This window comes from Rhineura floridana, chromosome 6 (genome assembly GCF_030035675.1).
Source record: "Rhineura floridana isolate rRhiFlo1 chromosome 6, rRhiFlo1.hap2, whole genome shotgun sequence".
NCBI classification, from domain to species: Eukaryota; Metazoa; Chordata; class Lepidosauria; order Squamata; family Rhineuridae; genus Rhineura; species Rhineura floridana.
In genome coordinates, this window is record NC_084485.1 from 27,698,042 (window position 1) to 27,724,045 (window position 26,004).

The window sequence follows — 26,004 nt, forward strand, 5'->3', positions numbered from 1 at the left end:
GCTGGGGTGTAAACTGCAACCACCCCAGGGGTAGTCCCAGAGGACCTTCTGACTCAGACACATCTGAGTCATCACTCCTTCTCTACCTCCCCCTTCCCGCCCTCCACCATTCCCAAGGGGCAGTGATTTTATTACAAGCTTCTAACAATACTGAAATGACTTGCATGTTCCTTGTATTGAATTGGTTATTCTGGCTCATAAAACCAGACTCCTTCCTTACCACTCTGTAGAAAGCAACCATGCTTATTTCATGTTATCCAGAGCCAACTCTCAAACAGGATTGCTGGTTTGACTCAAAGAGGACCCCTGGTCCAATGTCATAAATACCTTTGTGACATACATTCGGTGTGGCTTATCTCCTAGCGGTCTTGCAGAGACAGGAGCAATTGCACCTACTTAATGTTATCCCACAGAGCAACAATTAAAGAAACAGAAGTGTCACCTAATGAGTCAACCCTGTCAAAAGCCCAGTGCAATGCTCCCTGTAGTTCTTGTCCCTTTTGTTTCTCCCTTCTTCAAAGCAAATCCCCCCCCCCCAACTCTACCACTTTCGTTGTCCTCATTCTCAGAAACAATAGTTGCAGTAGTAAACTTGTATCTGGGCTGTACCACTTCAGACTGTAGGTGGAAGTTTACATGAATGCTCCTCCACAAATACTTATTTGCACATAGAAAACTAGGATGATAGGGAGAAGGCCAGGCTAAACCCTTCCTCCCTGATGACTAGTGCAAGGATGTGTGTTACAGGCTGGGAATTTTTTTTCTCATGTGGTCCCATCTGCAGTCTGAAATTGTACAGTTGAGAAACAAGTTAAAAAGTTAATTTTTCCTGGACCAGGCGAGATTGAAACAAGTTTCTAATCTAAGAACGGAAATCTGTTTCTGAGAACTAGGCTATTTTTGCAATGGTTTGGAATTCACTGAACATAACTGTGGATCAACCTCTGCCAGGTTCCACCTCAGATGTTGTAGTTCTGCTTTACAAGATAAAGATAAATGTATTAGTGTTATGATGTGAGCACTAAGACAAGGCAGGGCACCTAGTAGTCTTTTATTCTGACAGAGCAGGGGAGGCTCTGGTGTTACTGAAGCTCCTGTGATGGGGTCCTTGGAGTCAGAGGAAGGCAATGAGATATCCTCAGGCCAGTGGCGGTGGCTGTCCAGTGGGACTGGTGGGGCAGAAGGCAGGGAACCCAGCAGGAGGTGGAGCCAGGGCCAATGATAGGTAGAACAAATTACTTCTACTTTAGCCCCCATCATTCTCCCTGCTGAGGTGTATAAGGGCAACATGGAGAGAAGGGAGAGAAAGCTGACAGCTAGTGCTACCTCCTGGACTGGTTGTAAGTAAGAAGTCAGGCAGGTGGGGGTTGGTTGAGGACCGACTGAGGTTGATGGGTCAGTGCCCCATTTATCCTAATGGACCAGCCTCCACCGCTTCAGGCTGTAGGGGCGCTGGTACCTGCAGATGTACTTCTGGGGCTGGCCCTTTCTGACTCAGTCTCATGCCCTGAAGAAGAGGATTCTGATCTCAGGGTTACAACAACTAGCATGGATTTCATAATGTCAGAATCCATAATTCTCACAGAGGTATAATTCTGGAAATTTGAGGGGTGGGCGGGTGGGCTTTCTGCTTCCTTGTCTAACTTTTTCAAGTCAGAGGCACACCAAATACACTTCAAAAATAAGAAGAAATTTTCCTTCCCATAAAAGGCATGCAAAATTTGGGGAAGCAGTATATTTTATTTTATTTTATTTGTGCAACAATTGCACAATTGTTAAGATACACTTTTGTGTTTTCAAATAAAAATTGTTTTAAAAACCACAAATGGTATTTAAAAAACAACTTCTCGTTTTTCACAGGAACACATGGAAGGAGGTTTTGCTTTTTAATTACCATTGTGCAAAATCGATTACCAACATTCTGCTTTCAAATGCAGTAGAACCCAAGGGTCAGCAGAATGTAGGAACAATTGTTGAGCAGAACCGATGGAATTTGTTCATTGCTAATGCTAACCATTGGTCATGCCAATCAATTCTTTTTGTAACCAGGGTCTGCAAATCCTCTTTAAACCACAGTTTCAAATTTTGAGTTTATGGAGGAATTAAGTTAGTATCAATACTGTTGCTGTGTGCTCTTGCCCCCTTCCAACATATACACATGACTCTAAACTGTGTTCAGTGTCAACAAGGAAAGAGAGGAGAGAACTCTCTCTAGAAATGGGAGGAACAATTGAAGGCTGGCTTTCAATTTGCAAACCATAGTTTGCAGGCAGGCAGCATTTCATCTGCCCAGAAATGACGTATGAAAGGAGTGTTCTAGGATAAAGATGATTGCAGTGTCAAGTGAAAATGCACATAGAAACCACCATTGCTGCCCAAAGACAAAACTTTCACATTATGTTATCAACAATATAATAATTTGCAGTAAGGAGGCAGTTTATGCATCAAACTGTATGTGATAAGTCATTGAATGAGATATCAGCATGTGTAGATCAGTTGTAACCAAACTAGCTATGTCACTTGAAGTGCTGTGGGTTTTTAAAAAAAAATGTTAATAGCCACTGTGAGCTAATGATGCTCATGATCAAAGTTAAAGAGGAAAGCACAAAAGCAGGACTACAGCTGAACATCAAAAAGACTAAAGTAATGACAACAGAAGATTTATGCAACTTTAAAGTGGATAATGAGGACATTGAACTTGTCAAGGATTATTAATACCTTGGCACAGTCATTAACCAAAATAGAGACAATAGTCAAGAAATCAGAAGAAGGCTAGGACTGGGGAGGGCAGCTGTGAGAGAACTAGAAAAGGTCCTCAGATGCAAAGATGTATCACTGAACACTAAAGTCAGGATCATTCAGAACATGGTGTTCCCAATCTCTGTATATGGATGTGAAAGTTGGACAGTTGAAAAAAGCGGTGTTGGAGGAGAGCTTTGCAGATACCATGGACTGCGAAAAAGACAAATAATTGGGTGTTAGAACAAATTAAACCAGAACTACCATTAGAAACTAAAATGATGAAACTGAGGTTATCATACTTTGGACACATAATGAGGAGACATGATTCACTGGAAAAGGCAATAATGCTAGGAAAAACAAGGGAGTAGTAAAAGAGGAAGTCCAAACAAGAGATGGATTGATTCCATAAAGGAAGCCACAGATCTGAACTTACAAGATCTGAACAGGGTGGTTCACGACAGATGCTGTTGGAGGTCACTGATTCATAGGGTCACCATAAGTCGTAGTAAACTTGAAGGCACATAACAACAACAATCCACTATGAGGAGGAGGATTTTCATTGGGGCCATGGCATGCAAGGGGAGAGTTAATACTTTCCTCATCCACTGTGATCCTGATGAGAATCCATCCTCACCTCCCCACAAGTAGCCATTAGGCCAGGAAAGCAGGCTCCTATAGGCACCAATGGATTAGCAGTCACCACAGGAAGGCAGTTTTCATTGGAATAGCAGCAAAGATGGAAAGGATGAGCTCCATTCCTCATGTGCTGCAGTCCTGATAAATATCAGCTTGTCCCTGTGGCAGCTACTCAGTTAAAAAAAAAAAAACAGCCATGGCACATCAAGAGACATGCTTAGCATCTCATCTGGTTTGGCATGTAGTCTCTTGTATAAACACATAATTTTGAGAATGAGCACAGCCTGGCAGAAAATGCTGGACTTAGACCTAGGAGCTGTCAGCTGAAGTAATTGTTTAGCCATAGACTTATCTTATATCTCAGCACTGTGGAGTTAATTGTGCTGTTTAATTCCAATTTGTCCATTTGCTTTAACTTGAAATGTAAATTCTTTCCTATAGCACACAGCATTATAATTCAGTTCAGTGTCTGACGCCTGATATATTCAGTATGGTTGCATTGTAGTTCTGGTTGAGATAATATCTTTTTTTAAAAAAAATGAGCAAACAAACCAGGATTGCTTTTGCAGTTTTTATATTTTTGCCTTTGGAAAGCTATTTTACATATCCAAAATGGGAAATAACTGGCCAGGCAATAGCATCATTGAGAAGGACCAAAAGCTTTGAATGAACCACAACCTGAATATGAAGATGAAATTTCAAATAAGGCAAATGGTTTTCTTGGGAGCATTAGTAGAAATGAGTATGCAAGACGTGATTTCCCGTTCAGCACTAGACCAGTTCTTTGCATGAGTATATCTGGGTGCAATCCAGGGAAGTTTAAGCATGCTTTAAGTGCCAGTGAAATAACTGTGTGTTTTCTAAGCTGCATGTAATATGCTGACAAAGTAGAGAGGAAGGAAAGAAACTGGTGTAAGGTCTTAAGAGTAACAAGGAAGGGTTGGAGGAACTAGGAAAGTCTGAGCTCAAGGAAAAGGCTAAAGTGTGTGGGAACAGAATAATTTGAAAATTTGTAAAAGGCTGCTCAAAGCAGGATGCTTATCAGATTTTTCTCTCCCTGTCTCTGCCACTCTGCTGAGAGTGGACCAAAATATGAACCTGAAAAAAACCAGTGGGAAAGTCTGTGACTTGGGTGAGCACATCCTCCTGAAAGCACTTGCTAAGCCTTTGAAAAGCTAGGCAGAAACAGCAAATATCCAACAGGCATAATGGAAATGCTTAGGATAACCATTATATATCCATGCAGTCATTCATATATATATAATCTTTGCTACAATTTCTAAGTAGCCAAATGTTTACATTTTTACAGCAGATCTGGAACTTGGTGAGTTGGTCTGGTGGCTAATGAAAGGCCAATCCTATGTATGTTTCCTCAGAAGCAAGTCTATTCATTACAGTATATTCAGTGGAGGTTACTTGCAGGTAAATGAGAACAGGACTGTAGCCCAAATCTTGAAATGCTGCAGTGTTTGAATCTCAACTCTGCCATGAAGTCACTGGGAAGCCATAGGCAAGCTGCTATATTATCAGGCTTAGCCTCTTGTCTGTAATATGGGGAAACCCTACTTTACAAGGTTGTTGTAGGAATTACAACAAGAGAATGCATGCAAAGTACTTTGAACACTTGATGGTGCTATAGTGGTGAGAAGGAGATTCATGATGTTTTTTCTATATGTGTCTTTCATACGTTGTGGAACACAGTTTTCATGCATGACAATATTTCTTTCAGATGGGCAACAGATTTGGGAAATGGAAGCCACTGTGGATAAAGATAAGAGCCAACCTGTAAGTAGTCAGTCCCTTTTCCGCCTTGTCGTTTAGACACCGGGTTTCATTCCATAGCAGCACAAAGGCCTCCAAAACAGAAAGGCTGCAATCCAGTGCAGAACTGGATGCAATATTAAACACATTGATATCAATAGGTTTATTTTACTTACTCATTTAGAGTATTTATATAAACTCCCTTTTAAAGAAAAGTTCTCAGTGTGGTCTACAAACATATTTCAACAACACTTAGGCACACTGTGTTGGATTGTAGCCTAAGTGCACATATTATGTGCCAATAATAATAATTAACAACAACAACAACAATAATAACAACAATAATTTTGTCCACTTCTCACCCAGAATGCAAGTCCTGAGGTGGATTACATAGATTTGAATATACAAGCATACATAAAACCATATAGAAATTTAAAAATACAAAAACCTACAAAGAACCACACAAAAACAAATCCAGCAGCTATCTAAAAATGGGAAGAGAGGGTGCTGATCTTACCTCATGGGGGAGGGCATTCCATAGTCTAGGGGCCACAACAGAGAAGGCTCTGTTGATATGTAAAGGACTGCCAGGTCAGCTCCGAACCCCATGGCAATTGAACCTGGTCCAGGCACAACCCGTGCCTCCCTTACCAGGGCTGAGATACACCACACAACACCCCTGAAGGTAGGTAGACTGCCATCACCCCTTAACTTGGCCTCCCACTCTGGATCAAGGGGAAACCCAGAGCGTCAGTAGACTGGCAGAGATTCCCAGAGCAAGAGCCAAACCTTACACTTGCTGCTCTGGAGCCTCAAGCCAAACCCAATTCAGTAGCTAGTAGCTTTGTGATCAAGGTGCTGGATTCAGAGCCACACCGTTCCCAAGTAACACATACCAAGCAATATGAGGTAGTTTATTAATTAAAATGTAAGTGCATATAAGAAAGAGCAGCATACAGTTCCTTCCAACCAGACACTCCAGCAGAAATGAGACATGAGCAATGTCCATACAAGAAATAGTGAGAAAGTTCAACACAGGCACAAAATAACAAATCTTACTAGCTTAAGCTACATACTAACAAACAAGAAAGTATAAGAGCCTGTTCCCCTGGCTCCTTATACTAGCAGTCATCACACAGGTAAGTCAGGATGGAATAGGGCAATTAGCTGAAGGATAGCCCCTCTTTTATGGGAATTTGCCCAGCAACAGCAAGAGGGCCAATTAGCCAACCATGACACCTCCTGGTGATAGAATGGTAGAAATGCAAAGTTCTCTCCTGTGGCATCAAAGCTGTCTTGCCAAATAACTAGTAATAGAAACCCTGACTTCTGGAGCTGGAGCTGTAAAATGTTCTTCCTTATATGCTTTATCATCTAGGTAACTAGAATCCCTAAGAAAAAGCAATAGGTAAATGAGAATCTATCAAAGAGTAGCTGCAGTCTACATGAGAACAGAATTTCCCAAAGGTAGAATCAAATTTGCCATCAGCAAATGAAGCAAAGGTGTAAGCTGTACAAGACAAGACATTAGAAATGGGGGAAACAGGAGACTATGCTAGGGCAGGGTGCTTCTCTATGGTTCAGGTTACAGTAGGGCCCCACTCATACTGTGGGTTACATTCCGGACCCCCACTGAAAAGCGAAAACCGCTGAAAAGCGGAACTCATTGAATAGAATGGCGTGCGACGCCCGAAAACCGCCATAAAAGCGGAACAAGCGCCATATGAGTGGGGCTTTAGTCTAATTGCATCTAATTGAGACCGCCGCATTAGCAAAGTGCCGTAAAGCGAAGCGCTGCAAAGCGGGGCCCTACTGTACTGACATAGTAAACCAGGAAGTCTGTTTCAGAATTTTGGCAAGATCAGCTACATTGTAGCAGTGGAGAAGCAATACTCCTAGTATATTCTTCATGCCCTCCTAGTATATGCTCCAAGGGGACTGATAAAAAACTGAATGTCTTCTAATATCACATTACTGTCTCTTCCCCCACACCCCATTTTTGTATTATTTTCAGAATATGCTTTTTGTAGAGATACCAGAATATCGAAACAAGCACATTCGTTCCCCCATCAAGGTGAATTTCTATGTGATCAATGGAAAACGGAAAAAAAGCCAGCCACAACATTTTACCTATCATCCAGGTAATTATTTATGGAAAGGGGTGGAATATCCACGATATTTTGCCAGAAGTGATTTACTGTCAACTATTCTTAAAGGGTAACTTTTATTTTATTTTATTTTATTTAAAAAGGTGTATCCTGCTTCAACAGAATTATTTTATAACTGTTATGTTCGGTTTATTTATTTTGTTATGTTATGTACATGGTTGAGATTTATTGTTTAGTTATGTTTATTTAAAATGTGATGTATTTTTCCTTTTAATTGTACTGAATATATATTATATATTCTATTTGTTTTTATGTTGTAAACCGCCCAGAGAGCTTCGGCTATGGGGCAGTATAGAAATTTAATAAGTAAATAAATAAATAATAAATAATAATAATTGGGCATTCCAACATGGTATCTTTTAGCTGGCGGTGCAATTAAAACACATAAGACCTTATCTAAATCAATAAATTCTGAAAGCAACAACCAAGGCTACTAATGAAGCTGTACAATAAACTCTTCCTTCTTATTTCTCCATCCCTGTATAATTTTAAAATTATAAATATAATACAAAGACATTTTTTCCATGGCCAGTACCAATTTATTTAAAAACATGAATATTATTTTGGAGGAAGAGCTTCATAATTAAAAATATATACATCACATGTGTAGTGCAATCCTTTTAAAAATTGTTTGTTATCTCTATTGATGTTTGACTGATGATAATGCAACAGCATCGTTCTTCATGCATTTTTCAGCAGTCACTATTCTCTAGGCACAGAATTGGTGCAGAATTGAGATATAGTACATTAATAACCCAATTTCACAGATAGGGAACTGTCACCAATATGATAGCTTCTCTAAGGCCACCCAGTGAATTTATGGCTGACCAGGTTCAAAGCAGACTCCACTAGGCTATGTTGGGGTGCTCAGGGATGATTCTGTGATTACATATGGTCTTTAGTATATTTTAAACTTCAGCAAATTCAGACAAATTCATGGAGGACAGGGCTATCAATGGCTACTAGCCATGATGGCTGTGCTCTGCCACCCTAGTCAGAGGCAGCATGCTTCTGAAAACCAGTTGCCGGAAGCCTCAGGAGGGGAGAGTGTTGTTGCACTCAGGTCCTGCTTGCGGGCTTCCCTCAGGCACCTGGTTGGCCACTGTGAGAACAGGATGCTGGACTAGATGGGCCACTGGTCTGATCCAGCAGGCCACTGGTCTGATCCAGCAGGCTCTTCTTATGTTCTTATACGTTCTTATAGCACAGCAGCTTGTGACATTCTGAATGCTGAAAAAAATTGCTGAGGATCATTTGGGTTGAGCTTGAATTGTTTTGCTAAGGACTGAACGTGAACCAGAATTAGTTCCTTTTTTGGAAATGTTGAACTTGAACTAGTTTCTTTTAAAAAGGAACTTTCCAAACTTTAGACCTGTGATGGTCCATTCACGCATTCAAGCAGTTGCTTGGGGTTGCATTAGACAAGTGTTAAACATGCACATGTTAACCAGCGCTAAAATTATGGGAGAAAATATATAGTGCATTAGTGCTCATCACTCTGTTTCATAGATGCTTTTTAAGAACCATATCCTTTGTGCGCTTTGTTCCAGTGCCTTCCATCAAAACAGAGCCCATTGATGACTATGATCCAACTTTAATCTGCAATACAGTACACAGTGGTCTGGGAACAGTAACACAGCCTTATTATTCACACCATACAATGATCTCTGAGTCTCCTTCCTGTCTTGTGGCCACAATGGCTCCTTGCCAGCAGTTGCGTTCAAGCCTGTCTTCTCCTGAATCTCGATATCCTCAACAAACTCCAGGGGCTGTAATATACCAAAGAAGCAAGAGTCTCAGTCCTAGCCACCTGGGCTACCAGCAATCCAGCTTGATGGCTACACAAGTTTCCATTCCAGATGTTCACAGGTCAGTGCTAGTGCACACAGGCTCTCCCAGCCAAAGTTCAGCAGTGCTCCATCATTCTCCAGCCAATCAGCAGTCTTCCCCTGTGATTCACTGCTCTTCCCCAACCAACCAACAGCTGAGGTGTGAAAGCCATCAAGAATTTCAGCACATCATGTGTAGTGAAAATTTCACATCTGGTGGGGTAAGACCTAGCCAACCTCAGGTCAGCCAAGCACAAAGGTTAATCCCAAGTTCATACCCTACTGTGATTCAGCAGCAGAGAACAGCCAAAAATGGACCACCGGTGAGTGATCAGAAGGAAGCAGTGCCAACAGGAGTCACTGTTAAACAGGAACAGAATCTTGACCAAGCCTATTTGGATGACGGTAAGCAACACTGATTTTAAAATATCCTCTTCATCCAGTCTGCAACTCTGTATGAAAGCGACATGGCTTTCTTTTTCATGGGGTACAAATCTGTGGTTTGGAAAGCACCACATGAGTGTATATTTCAGTACAAAGTCTTTTACTTATTGAATTTTGAAAGCTGGTAATGGTTTTTAAGATCTTGAAAAAACTCAATTCCTTTAATTCTCTAGAAAATGCTTGTGTTTGCTTCAGACATCCTAAATTTATGAGGCATTTTTTGCAGTTTCACAAGGGTATTAGTTGAATTTAAGAAATGGACTCTAACACTGGAATAAAAGCAGATGCTACTTGTGTAACATTCTTTTGGAGCGTGCTGCTGTACCCCAAATGTAAAAACATTCTATGAAGGATGTAGTAGGCCTGTACGCTATACTCTTCCAGACATTTGTAGAGATACTAAAGTATGCTGATTAATGAAACTGTTGCTTTTTTTTGTGAATTCAGATGTGTTCACTTTTGGAAGTGATAGAAAAACTGTAGCAATTCTTGGTTTGAACACATTCCATGTAATTTGCTTCATCAACAGGTTAATTAGTTGTTTTAAGCTGTAACACTGTTTCCTGTTGCGTAGTACAAAGCTGGGATGGAGGGAAACAGAGAAGGAATCCTTTCCAGTTCAGAACTCCCAACTATTTCGCAAGACAAGAACCAGGCTCTTGAATAAAGTATACTTCTAAAATGTTCTGTTGGGAGCAGCTTGCTATGGGATCCATGTAAACAGAGGCCAGTCACCCAGTGTGATGGGTAGAGAACAGGCTGTACACCACCCTCCACAACAGGGTTCTCAAGTGCAGTGTTTCTTACTTTGTCCAATATAAGGAAGTAGTGATGTGTTCTTGGGAACAACCTCATTGGGCTAAGCATGCCCCTGTGTCTTGTTAACTGTTAATGTTAGTGCTTTATAAAGATCTACTACCCATAGAACTGAAAGAGAGCCATTCAGGGACTAACTTACTGTTCCCAGTTTTAAAATTCATGTCCCCTGAAGGTATTTTCCCAGGACTGTGAAAATTTTGTTGTTGCTTTACATCTCCTTCTTAAATGATCCTCTGATGCAGGCCTGAGGAACCTGTGGCCCTCCAGATGTTGTAGAACTGCAACTCCTATAAGTCCCAGCCAGCATGGCCATTGATCAGGGATGATGGGAGTTGGTCCAACAACATCTGGAGTGCCATAGATTTCTTAGCCCTGTTCTAGTGGCTAGGAATTGGATGAGGTAACTTGAAACTGTACCATTTCCTAGTGATTTATATATTTTAAAAATTGCCCCTGTCCCCAAGCTCAGAAATATTCATGGGGCGTGGCCCTTGATGTACTTTGAAAATGGTTTCTGAACATCTTTCATAGGTCACTGTATAAATGTCCTGAATTGTCATGAGAGTACAACTGCTATATATATACTGGGATACTGGGAGTAATGTTAGCATGAAATGGATTTCCTCCCAAATGGAAAAGAAAAAGTGCAACTAACTAAACACATACCAGAGATACCGACCCAAGGAGTGAAAAACTGATAGCCGCACTAGCTAACCTTTCCAATGAAAAATTACTACTGCAAATAGCAATCCTATTAATTTTTTTCTGAGCTACTTTCCACTCTCTGAACCTCTCATTCCCACAGTGAACTCTTGGTCTTCATCTTCTTTTGTTCTTTGTTCAGTTTTCTGAACAAAAAACTGAGATATGAAATATTCCTGTGTGTGTGTTTATAGCTCTCCCCTCCACCCGCCATGCTGTCCCTAATTGTGTTGCCAAAGTTTCTAATTTATTTATAATCATTTATAAAGCTCACTTATAGACTGCTTCCCATCCAAGGATCCTGAAGTGGTTTACAGAATAACATTCCAGCACTTAGGGTGCAATCCAAACTCCCACACCCCACTGCCAGGGCTTTGCGGAGCAGAGGTGCCACTGCCGCACCTGCCTCTCACAGTGGATGTAGCAGGCCTGATGTCATTTTGCAGGGGCACCGAGACCAGCTTGGGATCCAGGAGATCGTCGATTGGTTCAGCCCTGCCCCTCCCTGCCCTTGGAATGCTCTGCTTGAGTACTTTCCACTGGCTCCCACCAATAGGCTGCTCACCTGCCCCTTCAGTAGGCAGGAGGGGGGGTTGGCACCAACAGAGTGAGGCTGAGTGAGGAGCTGGTAGAAAGATGCCATAGCTGGAACAGCTGGCCAGAAAGACACCTCTGCCTAATCCAAATCCTTCCCCCCACACCCCAGTGTAAAAGGGGTTTGGATTGGTCTGTTAAATGTTAAAAGTATGCACAGTCAAATAAGTATTAAAACTTACATAAATCTACATATAATAAGCAGCAAACAATAATGACAAGGATATACACAATATCTAAAATAGGCTAATAACCTAGTCAGAGAAAGCCTGAGCAAACATGTCTTTTTAACAGACGTTGGAAGCACCCTGTTGTGATGCCTCCACACAACATTCAAAAGAGTTTTACTTCTGCAGCTATTGTCCTGAGCAAATCCCAGACAAGAAGTGTTGGTAGATTCCTCCTTCAGCAAAATAGGCATCAAGGGCATTTGCCTGTGAGATACTGTTGTGGAGTTTCCCCCCCTTATTAACCAGACTCTCTCTACATAGATCTTCAGCATGGTAGAGAGATGCCAAGAAAGAGATGCTTGCACATTCTGCATCTCCTACATGGGCTGCCTGTGTAGGAAATAAAGTAAAACATATGCATAGCTTCCTGCATGTGATTTATTTCTAAAATTAATTAAAACACTTTTCCTGAAAAAGACTCAAAGCAACTTACAAAAATGCAGCACAAAACTGCACCCAACCAATTTGTTGAAAATTAAAATAATGAACAATGAAAAGCCTGGGGGAATAAAAATATCTTAATCTGACAATGAAAGCTGCACAGGGAAGACACATGGTAGACTAGCTATGAATATATGAAGCAAATCCATCTAGTTAAGTACTGTGATTGACAACAGGTCTTTTAGCTATAGGTGTGTGCAGGTGTGAGGCTGGGACCTTTTGCAGGCAAAGCTTATGCTCCACCACTGAGCTACAGCCTGTCTCCAAAAGCTGTTCCATAATTGCAGTGCTGCTACTGAGAAAGCACACAATCACTCCCTAGATTTTACCTTTTTAAAATAAGGTACTCCAAGCAGACCATTCCCAGCCAGTTTCAGAACAGAAAGGCAATATTATCCATGCATATAGTTTGCATCGGCCTCTGTCCAGCAAGGGAGATCTGTGTCTACCCAGCTTGATGCAGCTGGGTTCAGATTAGGGTTGCCAGGTTCATGGCCTGAGACTGATCAGAAGACCTATTAATTAAAACACTTTTCCCAAAAAAGACTCAAAGCAACTTACAAAAATGCAGCACAAAACTGCACCAACCAATTTGTTGAAAATTGAAATAATGAACAATGAAAAGCCTGGGGGAATAAAAATATATTAATCTAGATAAATAGAGGTCTTCTGTATCTTTAAAAGTTGTGCAGGGGGAAGGGAGAATTCCACCTTGTGGTTTTTCTCATTACTGTGTTGCAAGTGCACTTGTCTGACTTTCTCTTCTCCTAAAGATACAGGATCAGTTTCAGGCCATGAACCTTGCAACCCTAGTTCAGATGCAGATGCACCTCTGCATCATGATGCTCTTCCAAGCACCACTGAATTTGATGGATGGAATAGTTAGCTGTCCAGGGCCCAAACTGCCCAAATGTAACTTAAGCACTCAATATGTCAGTTGAGCTGCAATAGTATTTAATTCTTGTTTGCTCCTCCTAGGTTCTACATCGCTTATTGTTACTTCTCCTTCTGCTTTTTATTCTTAGAAAGTGGATATGAAGTTATTAGCTGGCCTCATGCCCTGGATGGAAATGAAAATATCCTGGGTGAACAGAAAGCTGTTCTAGGGCAGGAAAGACAACTACAGGCTATGTTCATAGGCGCTAGACTGATCTCCCCATGTAGTTTCATGGCAACTACTTTAAGGCAGACAAGGCTATGACCCAGTTCAGAGGTCAAGGTCAAAATCTTGGCTTGGCAGTTATGAGCACCCCACAGATTCATATGCTCTCTTCTCCTCAATTTTCCTTCTCTTGTGCATGGATTCCCTCCTCCCTTTTCTGGTTTGACTAACCAAGATTTGCCTCCAAACCATTTGCACACCCATTTCATATAATGGTTTGGATTCCTGGTTAGTATAGTCTGTCTGATCTAAACAGGCTATTTTGCCAGATTTTGATCTCACAGCAAACTATGATTTGAGGAAACCAGGAAAATGAGGCTGTAATTCACATGTAAGAGGAGGGAGAGTCATGACTGCAAAGCTATGGTTTGGCCATGATGGCTGAATGGGCCTATGTGGAAAGTGTCCCTTGAAGGTAGAAATTTTGCAAACCACTAGAAAGTGAGGTTACACACCACTGATGATGCTTATTTCAATCCACCTTCAATTTGTGGTGGGGAGGGGGGAATTCTTTCTGTCTCCAACCCAAGACACTAGCTATTCCTCATCCCTGTCATGAGATAGAAAACAATGCCTAAAGTGATATGGATAGCATCTTGCATTTTTTAATTTCCCACTGCTCAGAACACATCCATTCATAGTTTCACTGCAATATTTTGATGTAGTTAATGCTTTTCTGCATTAAAAGCACTGAGCTTTGATGATAGGACAGGAGATATGAAGTTTTTGTTCTTCTTTCCCTTGAGCTTTTAGAGTGAGCAAATTTGTATGTTTTTTGAGGCCTGTGGTTTGATTAGAGAAAGTATAAGTTATAATTAGAACAACTTTTTATAGCAGGCATGACTGTTTTCCTTGCAATCATCCTGGGGTGCAGAGGATTTGTTTGAATAGTTTTGGTTGTAGTTGAACTGAACATGTTCTGTTCATGATTGGGTATCAGTTATGTATTATCTTTGTTGAGATCTATGGGACCTATATGTGTGTATGAGACATATGAAATGTTATTGTACAGAGTCAGGCCATTGTCTTTCTAGTCCAGTATTATCTACTTTGAATTTCCTTTGTCTCAGATAGCCAGCTCTGCTGCCTGAGACCTTTTTAACTAGAGATGCTGGGGATTGAACCTGGGATCTTGTGGGTGCACAGCATGCTCTTGCATGGACTATGCCCCTTCTCTTTTATTCCATTTATGGCATATTTCCATTGGAGAAAATGTGACTGCCTTGTAGCTTGCCTTCAAACAGCAACAACTCCAGTTTTCTGCTACAAACAAGGCACTCTCTTCTCTAATGACTTAGAAAGACATCTGCTCTAGGACAGCCCATTTGCTATTTGCTGCTAGGAAATGTGCCTTTTAAACCCGTGATCTAGTAAGATGCATCTTCTTTCCTAATTTCTGATACAGGAGCTTTTTATCTCCCCTTGTGATAACTATATTTGCTTTAGCTGTTGTTTCACAGAAGTTGCAAAGAAGTTGGCTGTTTGTAGAACACACAAAGATCCTTGGATGAAAGGTGGCAAATACTTGGCTTGATGCCCAGATATGCCCATTATAAGAGTAAAAAGAGAAAAAAGAAACCCAAGTATTTTTCAGAACTTTTCTTCCTGTAGTATTCCCAAGCGGCTTGCTCGATCATCTAACAACATGCAAGCTACAAATAAAGACAATAAATCCAAACTCAGCACCGGAGGAAGGAAGAAAATGAATTGAATGATTAAAAAAAAAAGTTGTTCTACTGGCACTTCTTTGTTCTTGAATTCAGGAATCCTTTAATTGGTACAGTACAATACCCGCAGGCAAGTTTTGCTATAAAGCGTTTCCTGTTCAGAAGAACATACAAAATCTATTAAGAGAGCAAGATCACCACAGAACGGAACTTGAGAGCCTTCCTCAGAGTACATATTCACAATTTGTGTTTGCACCCATCACGCACAGGGTCTCTCAGGCAACAGGAAAGCCAAGAGGAAAAATTCCTCATCTATTTAAAAAAGAAATATCGTTAAATCAAAGGATTCGAAGAGAGTCTGTGGAGAAGACATCTTTGTTGGCTCACCTTGCAAATCAAGTATTCTCCCGTATTGCCTGTGACCTTTTGTGGAGCTTCATGCAAAGTGAGAATTTGTGATCTTGGAACTCTGGCAAATACACAACTTCAGAATCTGCTGGCCCTGTTAAGTAGTCCCAAATAAATAAGCACCCCAGTTATTATCTTGACCAATGGCAGCAGCAGGCAAACCAATCATCTCGAGCCATATTGGATGACATCTCACACCCGAAACAACCCAGTGCATGGAGGGTTCAGCTAAGAAGAGCCCTGCTGGATCACACCAAAGGCCCATCTAGTCCAGCATCTTGTTCTCACAATGAGTAACCGGATGCCTCTGGGAAGCTTGCAAGCAGGACCTGAATGCAACAGCACCCATCTACCATTCCTAGCAACTGGCATTCTGAGGCATACTTCCTCCAACCAGATTTTTTACCCCTGGGGATTAACCATGCAATATTGGCCTTTGTGTATTAGATTTTATCTGTATGGGCTGCAGCCAGACATTCCATGGATGTGTGAGGATCATGGAGACAGGGTGGAAGGGCAGGCACCACCTAGTGGGTGAGGATGGCTGGCACACACTCACTCCCCTTCATGTGATGGGCTGGTTCAGATGAGAAGTGTCATCTGGTCTAGGCTCTTTGACTCCTTTGCCACAGGCAGAAACTATCATTTTGCATGGCAGTACAAAGCATTTCCATGTGGATAAGATATGGAAAATGCAGCATTTGCCTATGGAAATGAGCTAGACAAAACATTCACCATGGGCAAGACACTGCCTCAGATAGAGGAGAGAAACAGCCAGGTTTTCTTAAACCCTTCTCCTTGCCCTTCCCCTGCAAACTTTAATATGTACCCATTCAATCCTTGACTCCCCCCCCCATTTAGTGAGATCCTATGGAATGTACAAGTTCCCAGCTGCATCAGTTTCCCTTGTATTCAGAGCTTATTGTTTTCTCAGTTTTCTTGCTGCAAATATCACAAGGGAAGATGTGTGCAACATTCACAAGGTGGCCAGATGCAAAGGAGGACCGAGACCCTGTACTTTCAAGAGTCGCAGAGAGAATTGCAGCAAGTGCAATTTGACCTGCAGTGGTGGGGTGGGGAGCCAACCTGGTTAAATTCCTCATTCTATACCACTATTATTCTGGCCACCCTATAGATACATTTACTATTCCAGAAAAGTCTGCAAGCTGTGCATCAAATCTTTGTAACCACATCTTTTATGTAGCATTTTTTAAAAAAAGTTGGAAAGCACTCTGGGTGCTTGTCCTCACAATAATTTTGTGAGATAGCTTGCTGTTGTTCCCATATTTTACAGACGGAGTAGTGAGGCCAAGAGAAAGTGATGTTCCCAAACACATTGAAATGACTCCATGTTAGAGGCAAGACTGGAACTCAGGTCTCATGTCCAGCTCTGTGTTCGTTAAACCACATAGGCTCTAAAGGTGCCAACAGTTTCCGTACTAAGAATCAGCTTCTAGATGATACACAACCACTTTCAATGATGATTTTGAAATACGGTAAGAGTTACCCAAGAGGAATGTAGCTGGGAACTCAACCACAATAAAGCTCATTCCCAGATGAACTGTGGCCTTACTTGTCTCACAATTCCGACTTGCTGTAGACAGTCTAAATCATGACCTATTTCCCTGCTTCTTTAAAGAAGGCTATACAAATACCAAAGTCATTGGTCAAAATAGGAAATTCATTTATTTTTCTTTCTCAGATGACAGTAATGTTGTTGTAATTTATATTTTAAAATGTTTGCAATAATACTCCATGGATTTTAACAGCCTCTGCATAAAGCCCAACGCCAGATTGCTAGTATTTTCCCCATTATACAAAACGGAGGCATAGATATTTCTAATTGCTCTGAAGAGCTATGGGGCTCTCTAGCAAGGCTGCTGTGCAGGCCTGGCTCCAGCAGTGGCCCAGGAATGCAGAAGGGCCCCTCACTGGCCCCAGTGGAATGAGATCTGCTGCTTGTTGCCAATCCCATCCTATTCCAATGGACAAGAAGTTCCCCCCCCACTAGATTCTCTTTTTATCTGATTCACCAGAGTGGAGGGGAAATTGACAGGTTAATACCATGGAGTTAAAAAGCTGAGCCCAGAGGGTCTCCTCAACTTGGGAACTGTCTCATTCAGTGCTGATGTTTTGGGATGGTCTAGGCTAGTTGTCTTCTAATTTCTGTAGTATTAACTCCTTAAATGCCCTCCAGCAGAATGGCAGAAGGAAAGAGCGCTGGAGCTGCTCCAAGCCTGGCTGGATCATGAAGGAGCAAAGGAGGAAGAGGAGGCTTCCTTGCATGGTGTGCTCTGCTGTAGGGCAAGCAGCAGGGACTCTGGAGCCAGGGCCGGCTCCAGGCATGACTGGGCCTTTGGGCACCAGCGTGCCCTGGGCCCCTCCTCTCCCCTTCTGCGATCCGCGGAAATAGCCGTGGGAGGGATCGCAGGATAGGAGCTTCTGAGCCGCCCGCCGTCTCGTCCCATCCCATCCCTCCCACTTCACCTACCTTTCCACTTTTTTTGTGGCTGCGTGCACTGCGTGCGCAGGTTTGCCATCAATCAAGATGGCGGCCGAGGTTTCCCTAAGGGGCTGAAGCCTCTGCCACCATCTTGGTTGATGGCAACAATGCGCGCATGTAGCACGCATGTGTGTCATCAACCAAGATGGTGGCAGAGGCTTCAGCCCCTTAGGGAAACCTCAGCCACCATCTTGTTTGATGGCAAACCGCAGAAAACAGCAGAGAAAAAGGTAAGTGAAGTGGGGGGATTGCGGGCAGTTCGGAAGTTCTTGTCCCACGATCCGCAGCTCGTGTCCTGCTTCCGTGGATCGCAGAAGGAGAGCGGAGGGCCCTCTGTAGCTCCAGGGGCCCTCGGGCCAGTGCCCAATGTGGCCGCCCTTTAGAACTGGCCCTGTCTGGAGCCATGGCAGGAATGCCCCCAATGAACTCACAGACAGAGGTTTGGCATTCCTTCTCTCTCTTTTTCCTGCCTCTGTCACCTCAGTCTTTCTATTCAGGTTTTCTTTTACTTTAAAAGAGTGAGGCCAAAAGGGGAGATGAGTGTGGCTTGAGGAGAAAAGCAAGAGGGCAAGGGCCCCCCTGATATTTATTTATTTATTTATTTATTATTTGATTTATATCCCGCCCTTCCTCCCAGCTGGAGCCCAGGGCGGCAAACAGAAACGCTAAAAACACTTTAAAACATCATAAAAAGGCCTTAAAATACATTAAAACAAAACAACGTTAAAAACATTTTTTTAAAAGCTTTAAGAACAACTTTTTAAAAAAGGGTTAAAAACATATTATTAAAGAAAACATATTAAAAGCAATTCTAAAACAGACGCAGACTGGGATAGGTCTCAAAAGGCTTGTTGAAAGAGGAAAGTCTTCAAAAGGCACTGAAAAGATAGCAGAGATGGCACCTGCCTAATATTTAAGGGGACGGAATTCCACAGGGTAAGTGCTGCCACACTAAAGATCCGTTTCCTATATTGTGCAGAACGAACCTCCTGATAAGATGGTATCTGCAGGAGGCCCTCACCTGCAGAGCACAGTGATTGACTGGGTATATAAGGGGTAAGACGGTCTTTCAGGTATCCTGAAAGCCCTTGCCCATGGACCCCCAGAAACCTGGAGCCGGCCCTGCTGCTGTGATTTAGCTTTGTCTGAAGATCTGTTTTCCAGAGCTGTGGTATGGCTACTCCAGGTCAATTTTCTTTTCTCCCCATTCTCCCAAGGAACGTTAATCCATTTCTGGATTTGAAGCCTCTTGATGGACAGTCTCCTGCTTGCCCATCTCTGCTTCCAGCTCCTAACTGGATACTTCCACATTCCCTGAATTAACCAGTATCCAATCCCTACTCTAGCATTTGTTTGTTTCATTTTTATCCCACTCTTCCTCCAAGGAGCTCAGGATTACCCCACCCCCACCCCATTTTATCCTCATAACACCTCTACAAGGTAGGTTAGGGTGAGAAAGAATGACTGGCACTTGGTCACTCAGGGAGCTTCTTGGGTGAATGGAGATTTGAACCCAGGTCTCCCTGGTCCATGACTGACCCTTTATCCAACGGTTGCTCCTGTTGTTTTTCTGGCAGGACCCTGTTAAACAGCTGGTGATGTTTAGCAAAAGAGGATTTTCCTTACATGGAGATGCACCTGCTAAATTCCTGTGTCTGACAGATATAAAAGACTCAAGAGTTTTGATGGGAAATGTGTTAGAACAGTGCCAACCATCTCCCTCATTTCACAAGGCCCTTTGTGCCCATGAAAGGAAGGGCTATTTAGCAACTGGCTAAGGAGATCAGCCATTTCCCTCTCCACCCTCACCCCCAAGAATGCCCCAAGAACGATTTATATGTCTTGAAATAATGTTCTCATTGGGCCATTCTGCAAGAAATGGGAGTGTTGCCAGTTGCTCAATGCTGCTGTGCTGCTGTTTCATGTGGTGTAGTGGAGTCCCCCACTCCCCATTTAGGAGAAGGGCCCTAACACAGTGATAGAGCATTTGCTTTGCAGAGATAAGGCTCTGGGTTCAATCCCTGGCATCCCCAGGTAGGGCTGGGAATATCCCCTGCCATAGCCAGTCAGTGTGGACAATACTGAGCTAGGATGACTCAATATAGGGCATCTTCCTATGTTCTTACATTCTTTAAAAAAGAGGAAATAGGAGTTGTTTAAAAAAGAGGAACCCCCCCACACCACTTATATGGTACAAAAATGAATTAATTTATAACCCACACCCTGTTAGTATGACTCTCTCACCTCATCCTCCAAAACCAGCTCTCACGCAACCTTGCTCTAATTTCTGTTTAAAGTAATCATGTTACATTGCAGAGACATATTCCAAACCAAGGAATTACAGACCTAGACTGCATCACAACTGATAACTGTTAGCTATATTCAGGCATTTGCCTGAACCCAGTGTGGCTATAAATGGGGGCAAGGGCACATAAATATGCCCTGCTCTCAACATCTTTGCGTACAAATCCCCCCCTCAACCCCCAACCTTCCCTGTATTGCACAGGGAAAGTCTGCAGGGGGCTTCCACTCATGCTGACTTGAATGTGGATAGATTCCTTTGCATCATCAGACAGCCTACTTTATTATACAGCCACAATGGATTTTTCACATTCTGCAATGTTAAATTGAAAACACCCTCCATGCCATTTTACTGCTTCCCATAAGCTCATTTCAAAACAAAACCTTACAAAACTTATAGTCCTGAACTCAGAAACGCATACTTAACAACCCTCTAAGTTTTCTTGATGATACACAAAATACTCAGAGAAACTCTAGAGTTTGAAATCTAAAACAAGACTAAAAAATCGAGATCCCTCTTGGACTTTTTTCTGTCCATGGTTTCATAATTTGTTGAAATTAATTAAAAATCAGCCATATTCACAGAGTATCTGTAATCCTATTACTGACCTTGCCCCATACTCTGACCTTCATCTTCTGCAGTTTAAAAATTAAAAAATGCCTGGCTAATTTTTAATTAATTTAAGAAATTTAGCATTGAACTCAATTATAATGTCAGGCATGCTCAGTAAGAACCAACTGTCAGTGTTCTAAAAGCCAGACTCATAGATGTCTGGCTTGCCTAATCAGGGGCCATACCCATGCTAGCCATTTATTCTACTTTAAAGAGTCATGGCTTCCCCCAACTAATTCTGGGAAGTGTAGTTTGTGACGGGTGCTGAGAGTTTTTAGGAGACTCCTGTTCTCCTGACAGAACTCCAGTGGCTTGAGTGGTTTAACAGTCACCCCTCTTCTGAGGATTGTAGCTCTATGAGGGGAATAGGCTGTCTCCTAGCAACTCTCAGCATCCTTCACTAACTGTACTTCCCAGGATCCTATGGGGCACACCATGACTGTTTACAGTGGAATAAATGTCTGGTGTGGATGTGGCCAGGGACAGCTTTGGTTTAAATTTGGGTGGAGACTACATGTGCTTGCTGTAGAATAAAAAGGTGGGGGAAACTCTGAAAAACAATGATACTGTTAACAATGTTTTCCTTTGGGAAATGAAAGGGGCATTCCCTCTGCCCAGTACCCACCCACCCAATCACCATATGCTCAGAGGCACATATTACCAAATTCTTCCAAGCTACACAGGAAGTGGATTGGACTGTGAAAGACAAGCTCAAAATTGTGTTTGCATTTTTACAAATTTGTAGCGCAATACAATAACTCAGAGAGGAGTTCAGGTCTCCTGCTCCCCGGTGCATTTACTATATCTGCCTGATTTTCCTGCTTTTTAAAGTTTGATAGAAGTATCTGTTGGTATAGGTATGTTCTTAAACCGCATGTGGTTTTTTTGCCTAGTTTGCCTAATCAGAATCCCCAGTCACACAGAAAATGCTACTCATGTCAAGTGACTGCAACCAGGAGCCCCCTGCAGACCCTCCCTGTGTAACAAAGGGATGGTTGGGTACTGAGGGGGGGAGGGCATGCTGCACGCAAGGACAATTGGGGCGGGACTTGCATGCTAATCTCTACCCCACTTTTAATCATTGCACATTCTGGCAAACACCTGAATATGTCTGCTGTATTTCCAGTGGAATCTTTTACACAGATATTGGGCAGGGGTGGGGTGGGGGAAACTTGAGTCCATCTGTTCAGAAGGAATATTAGAAGAAAAATGGAATTAAACTGTAATAAAAATTCAATGTCATAAAAATCTGTGCCCCCATTTCCATTGAATCTAATTTTCATATTCAGTGGTCACTTAGAATATTATTACAAAAAGGCAGTTCCTGGGCAAAAGAGAGCTTGACATGTCTTATAAATAAATGTCAGCTTGATTTACTTGTTGCCACCACAAGACTTAAGAACAATTTACTCACACTTAGAACAAAATATGAATAGTACAAAGCATTCACACATAAAAAAACAATAGGTACTCACACACTTGTTTGGTAATGAGCAAATATACATATTTCAACTGAATAAAAACACCTGCCCACATCAGAAATCTTCAGATAATCTGACGTTGATTTATATAAGAATGAAGCGCATAGGAATTTATAAAATGCAATTGCATTTTTTGCCAGTGCTAATACTAAAGTAGCGTCTTTCTATGTAATTCTCTTGCCATAGTTTGCAAGCAAAAAGTCTTATTTTGAGATGAAGATGATAAGGTGGACCAATGATCACAGGATATTCTCAGATTATAGGTCTCATTTGCACATCATGATTGTTGTGCTGCTGTGATGTGCTGAGCTAAGCCATAGTGTGACTTGGAATGTCATCTGAACCTGAACTCAGACTAGCCATGAGCTATAAGCAAGGTTTGTCTTATGGTTTACAACTTGTGGGTTTTTTGGGAGAGCTAAACTTTGAACCTGGGTTCAGACAATACACTAAGCCAAACTGTGTCTTATCTCCACGTGGCTCAACAGCAAACCTTCCAGGGAGGAGTGAAGTGTCGTCAGTTTCCTCTCCCAGAGCCAATACACTTGCATATTCATGCTAAACCATGGTTTGTCTTAGTATGACATGCAAAACAAGTCATAGGGTATCTGAGCAAAGAATAATCCAAACCATTAATTTCAGATGAAATTGCAGCTCAGTTTAAATTCAAAGAGATAAGCATGTGTATATGTCTATCAGACATATGTCCCATTGACTTCAGTGTACTTTCTCCCAAGTAATTGTGTATACAATTGCAGCCTTTGAGGCATATTACCGTATTGAAATTGTGCAAGGCATTAGATGGAATCTAAAAAGTGTGAAAGTGTGTCTAAGAATTTGTCTGTGGCAACTAAATAGCTTTAAACCCTGTGTTGGCTTAGTCTTCCAAAAAGCTAAGCTGCATCGAATAGTCAGGATCATTCAGACCATGGTATTCCCAATCTATATGTATGGATGTGAAAGTTGGACAGTGAAAAAAGTGGATAATAGAAAAATCAACTCATTTGAACTGGGGTGTTGGAGGAGAGCTTTGCGCATACCATGGACTGCAAAAAAGACAAATAACTGGGTGTTAGAACAAATTAAACCAGAACTGTCACTAGAAGCTAAAATGATGAAACTGAGGTTATCCTACTTTGGACACATCATGAGAAGACATGCTGGGGAGAACAGAAGGGAGTAGAAAAAGAGGAAGGCCAAAGAAGAGATGGATTGATTCTATAAAGGAAGCCACAGACCTGAACTTACAAGATCTGAACAGGGTGGTTCATGACAGATGATCTTGCAGTTCACTGATTCATAGGGTAGCCATAAGCTGTGATCGACTTGAAGGCACATAACAACAACAATCCTCTGTTTTTGGCTGCAAGTGATCTGATACCAATAAAATAATTGACCAGAAAGCCAGATGTCTGGATCACTGAGGCTAATTTTTTGTACCAGCTGAAAGTTCGGTTGACTGCATTTAATAGGAATGGCTCCAAGAAGCAATTTTTGGGCAGTGTTATAATCCAGCATGGATGATAATCTAATCCGGTATCTGAAAGGATACAAATGCACCTTAATTTCAACTGGGAAATATCCAGTTCCTGCTCTTAAGCAAGCAGGGTGTCCACCTGGCTGGGAGTTCCTTATATAGATATTGAAATTTTGTTCTGTAAAGGTTTGAGATAAGGCAACAATGGAAAAAAAAACCTTTAGTATACTTTAGCTGTGCAAACCTAAAGTTCCGGTGGGCATTTGAATCCTTCCCACAAAATAGTGACAATCTGGAGGCACCCGTTGTCATATTTCAAATGGCCCTCTTTTATTGCTGTGAAGCAGAGTCTACAGTTTAGTGATGGGCTTCTTTCTTGGTTTTCTACATATAAAGATTCAAAACTCTGGATTTTACCACCTCTACGCATTTTGCTTCAACATCCAGTGCTTTCCCCCCCTGTTCTTGCCAGTAATGAAAAAGAAATTACCTGGTGGTGAATCATGTCAGTTTTCCACACATTTTGCCAGTCCTTTTTTGTAAAGAATAGTTGTATTTTAGGGGAAGTCTCCTATCTACCCACAGCTGTAGTTGGCATGAAAACATGACTAAGTTTATTCACCAAATCTAGGACACTCTTTTTAGTTGGATGCTGCAAGTTTCTGAAGAAATGTTTAAACCAGACAGGAACTAGAAGGAAATAGAACAGTAAAGAAAGTAGTATTTGGATAGGCTACAGACTAGATTGATCTACCAAATGTTTTCCATCTGTAATTAGAAGAGAAAACACATCAACAAACAAACCCAAGAGTATGTCTAGAACCAACCCAGAGACTGAGTCATCTGCAGGAACAATGATAAACCCAAAATTACAGCATGTTGTTTTATAGCATTCACACATAAGCAACATCTGGTTGGTTTAAATCTTGTTCTTTACTTTTCTGTCCTATATGAGTCCAGAAGATTGAGATTATGAAGAAGCCATTATGGAGAAATGATTAGAGCAGGTTAGGGAGAAAGCATTGGCACTTCAGATGTAGGGCCAGCCCTACTGTTAGGCCAGTGAACAGTGGCCATGCTGTCTGAGGCTGATGGGAGTTGGAGTCCAACAACATCTGGAAGACACTAGGCTATGCTAGACTGTGTTGCTGCAGCTGGTAATAAAGGTGGGAAATTTTTGAATTCTCCCCCTCATAAAAATATGCATGTCTCTGCATGCCATATGCTAGTGTATCAAGGGGGTCAACTTTAGTGTACCCCTCTCTGTCTGATGTGCTAATGTACCATTCACGAAACTTATTTTGTTGTGGGAGAATTAAAAAATCTGAGCCTCCCACTTGTATTCAGGATTTTCCACATAATTCAACATAATGGGTTGTATTCAACATAGTGCTAAGGAGCTTGTTCTGTCAGCACAAGCATTTCTACCCTCTTCAACCCCCGTGTGCTGTTCTGGGGATTCTCTTGACCCATGGTGCTAGCAGGCAGGGCCGGCTCCAGGCATGTGGGGGCCCTTGGGCATCAGCTTGCCCTGGGCCTGGTGTGTGCGCGCATGTATGCACGTGCGTGCCCCCCCATGTCCCCCACGTCCTCCCTACCTGTCTAGTCTTTTACTATTGCCCTTAATGAAGATGGTGGCTGCGGTTTCCCTAAGGGGAATGAAGCCTCCACTGCCATCTTTGTTGATGGCACACGTGCTTGCTACGCACGCACATCTCTGCCATCAACTAAGATGGTGGCGGTGGCTTCAGTACCTTAGGGAAGCTGCGGCCGCCATCTTCATTAAGGGCAATGCTAAAAGTTGGGCGTGGCCTGCCTCCCTGCCCTGGTGGAGGAGAGGCAGCCTGGCGACGGTGGAGAGGTGTTGTGGAGAGTGGCTTAAGGTGGGGCGACCCTGTGTTGTGTGTTGCCTGTAAGCCCCCTGCGGTGTATATAAGGGAGGAGGTAATAACGGCTTGTTAACCCCGTGGGGGACTGGGAGATTCTGTTGAGCCCAGGTAAGAGAGGGACATGTGCTTGGCGGAGA

General features: G+C 42.2%; 1 protein-coding gene across 6 annotated transcripts in view; it reads left to right on the plus strand.

The window, feature by feature from the left end:
* NFATC2 (nuclear factor of activated T cells 2) overlaps nucleotides 1-26,004 on the plus strand; it is a 205,799-nt gene that overhangs the window by 127,827 nt on the left and 51,968 nt on the right. For all 6 annotated transcript variants that reach the window (XM_061631257.1, XM_061631258.1, XM_061631256.1 and 3 more), the window contains exons 7-9: nucleotides 5,108-5,163; nucleotides 7,154-7,280; nucleotides 8,858-9,541. In XM_061631257.1, the coding sequence (XP_061487241.1) occupies nucleotides 5,108-5,163; nucleotides 7,154-7,280; nucleotides 8,858-9,541 (867 nt within the window). The remainder of the gene's footprint in view (nucleotides 1-5,107; nucleotides 5,164-7,153; nucleotides 7,281-8,857; nucleotides 9,542-26,004) is intronic.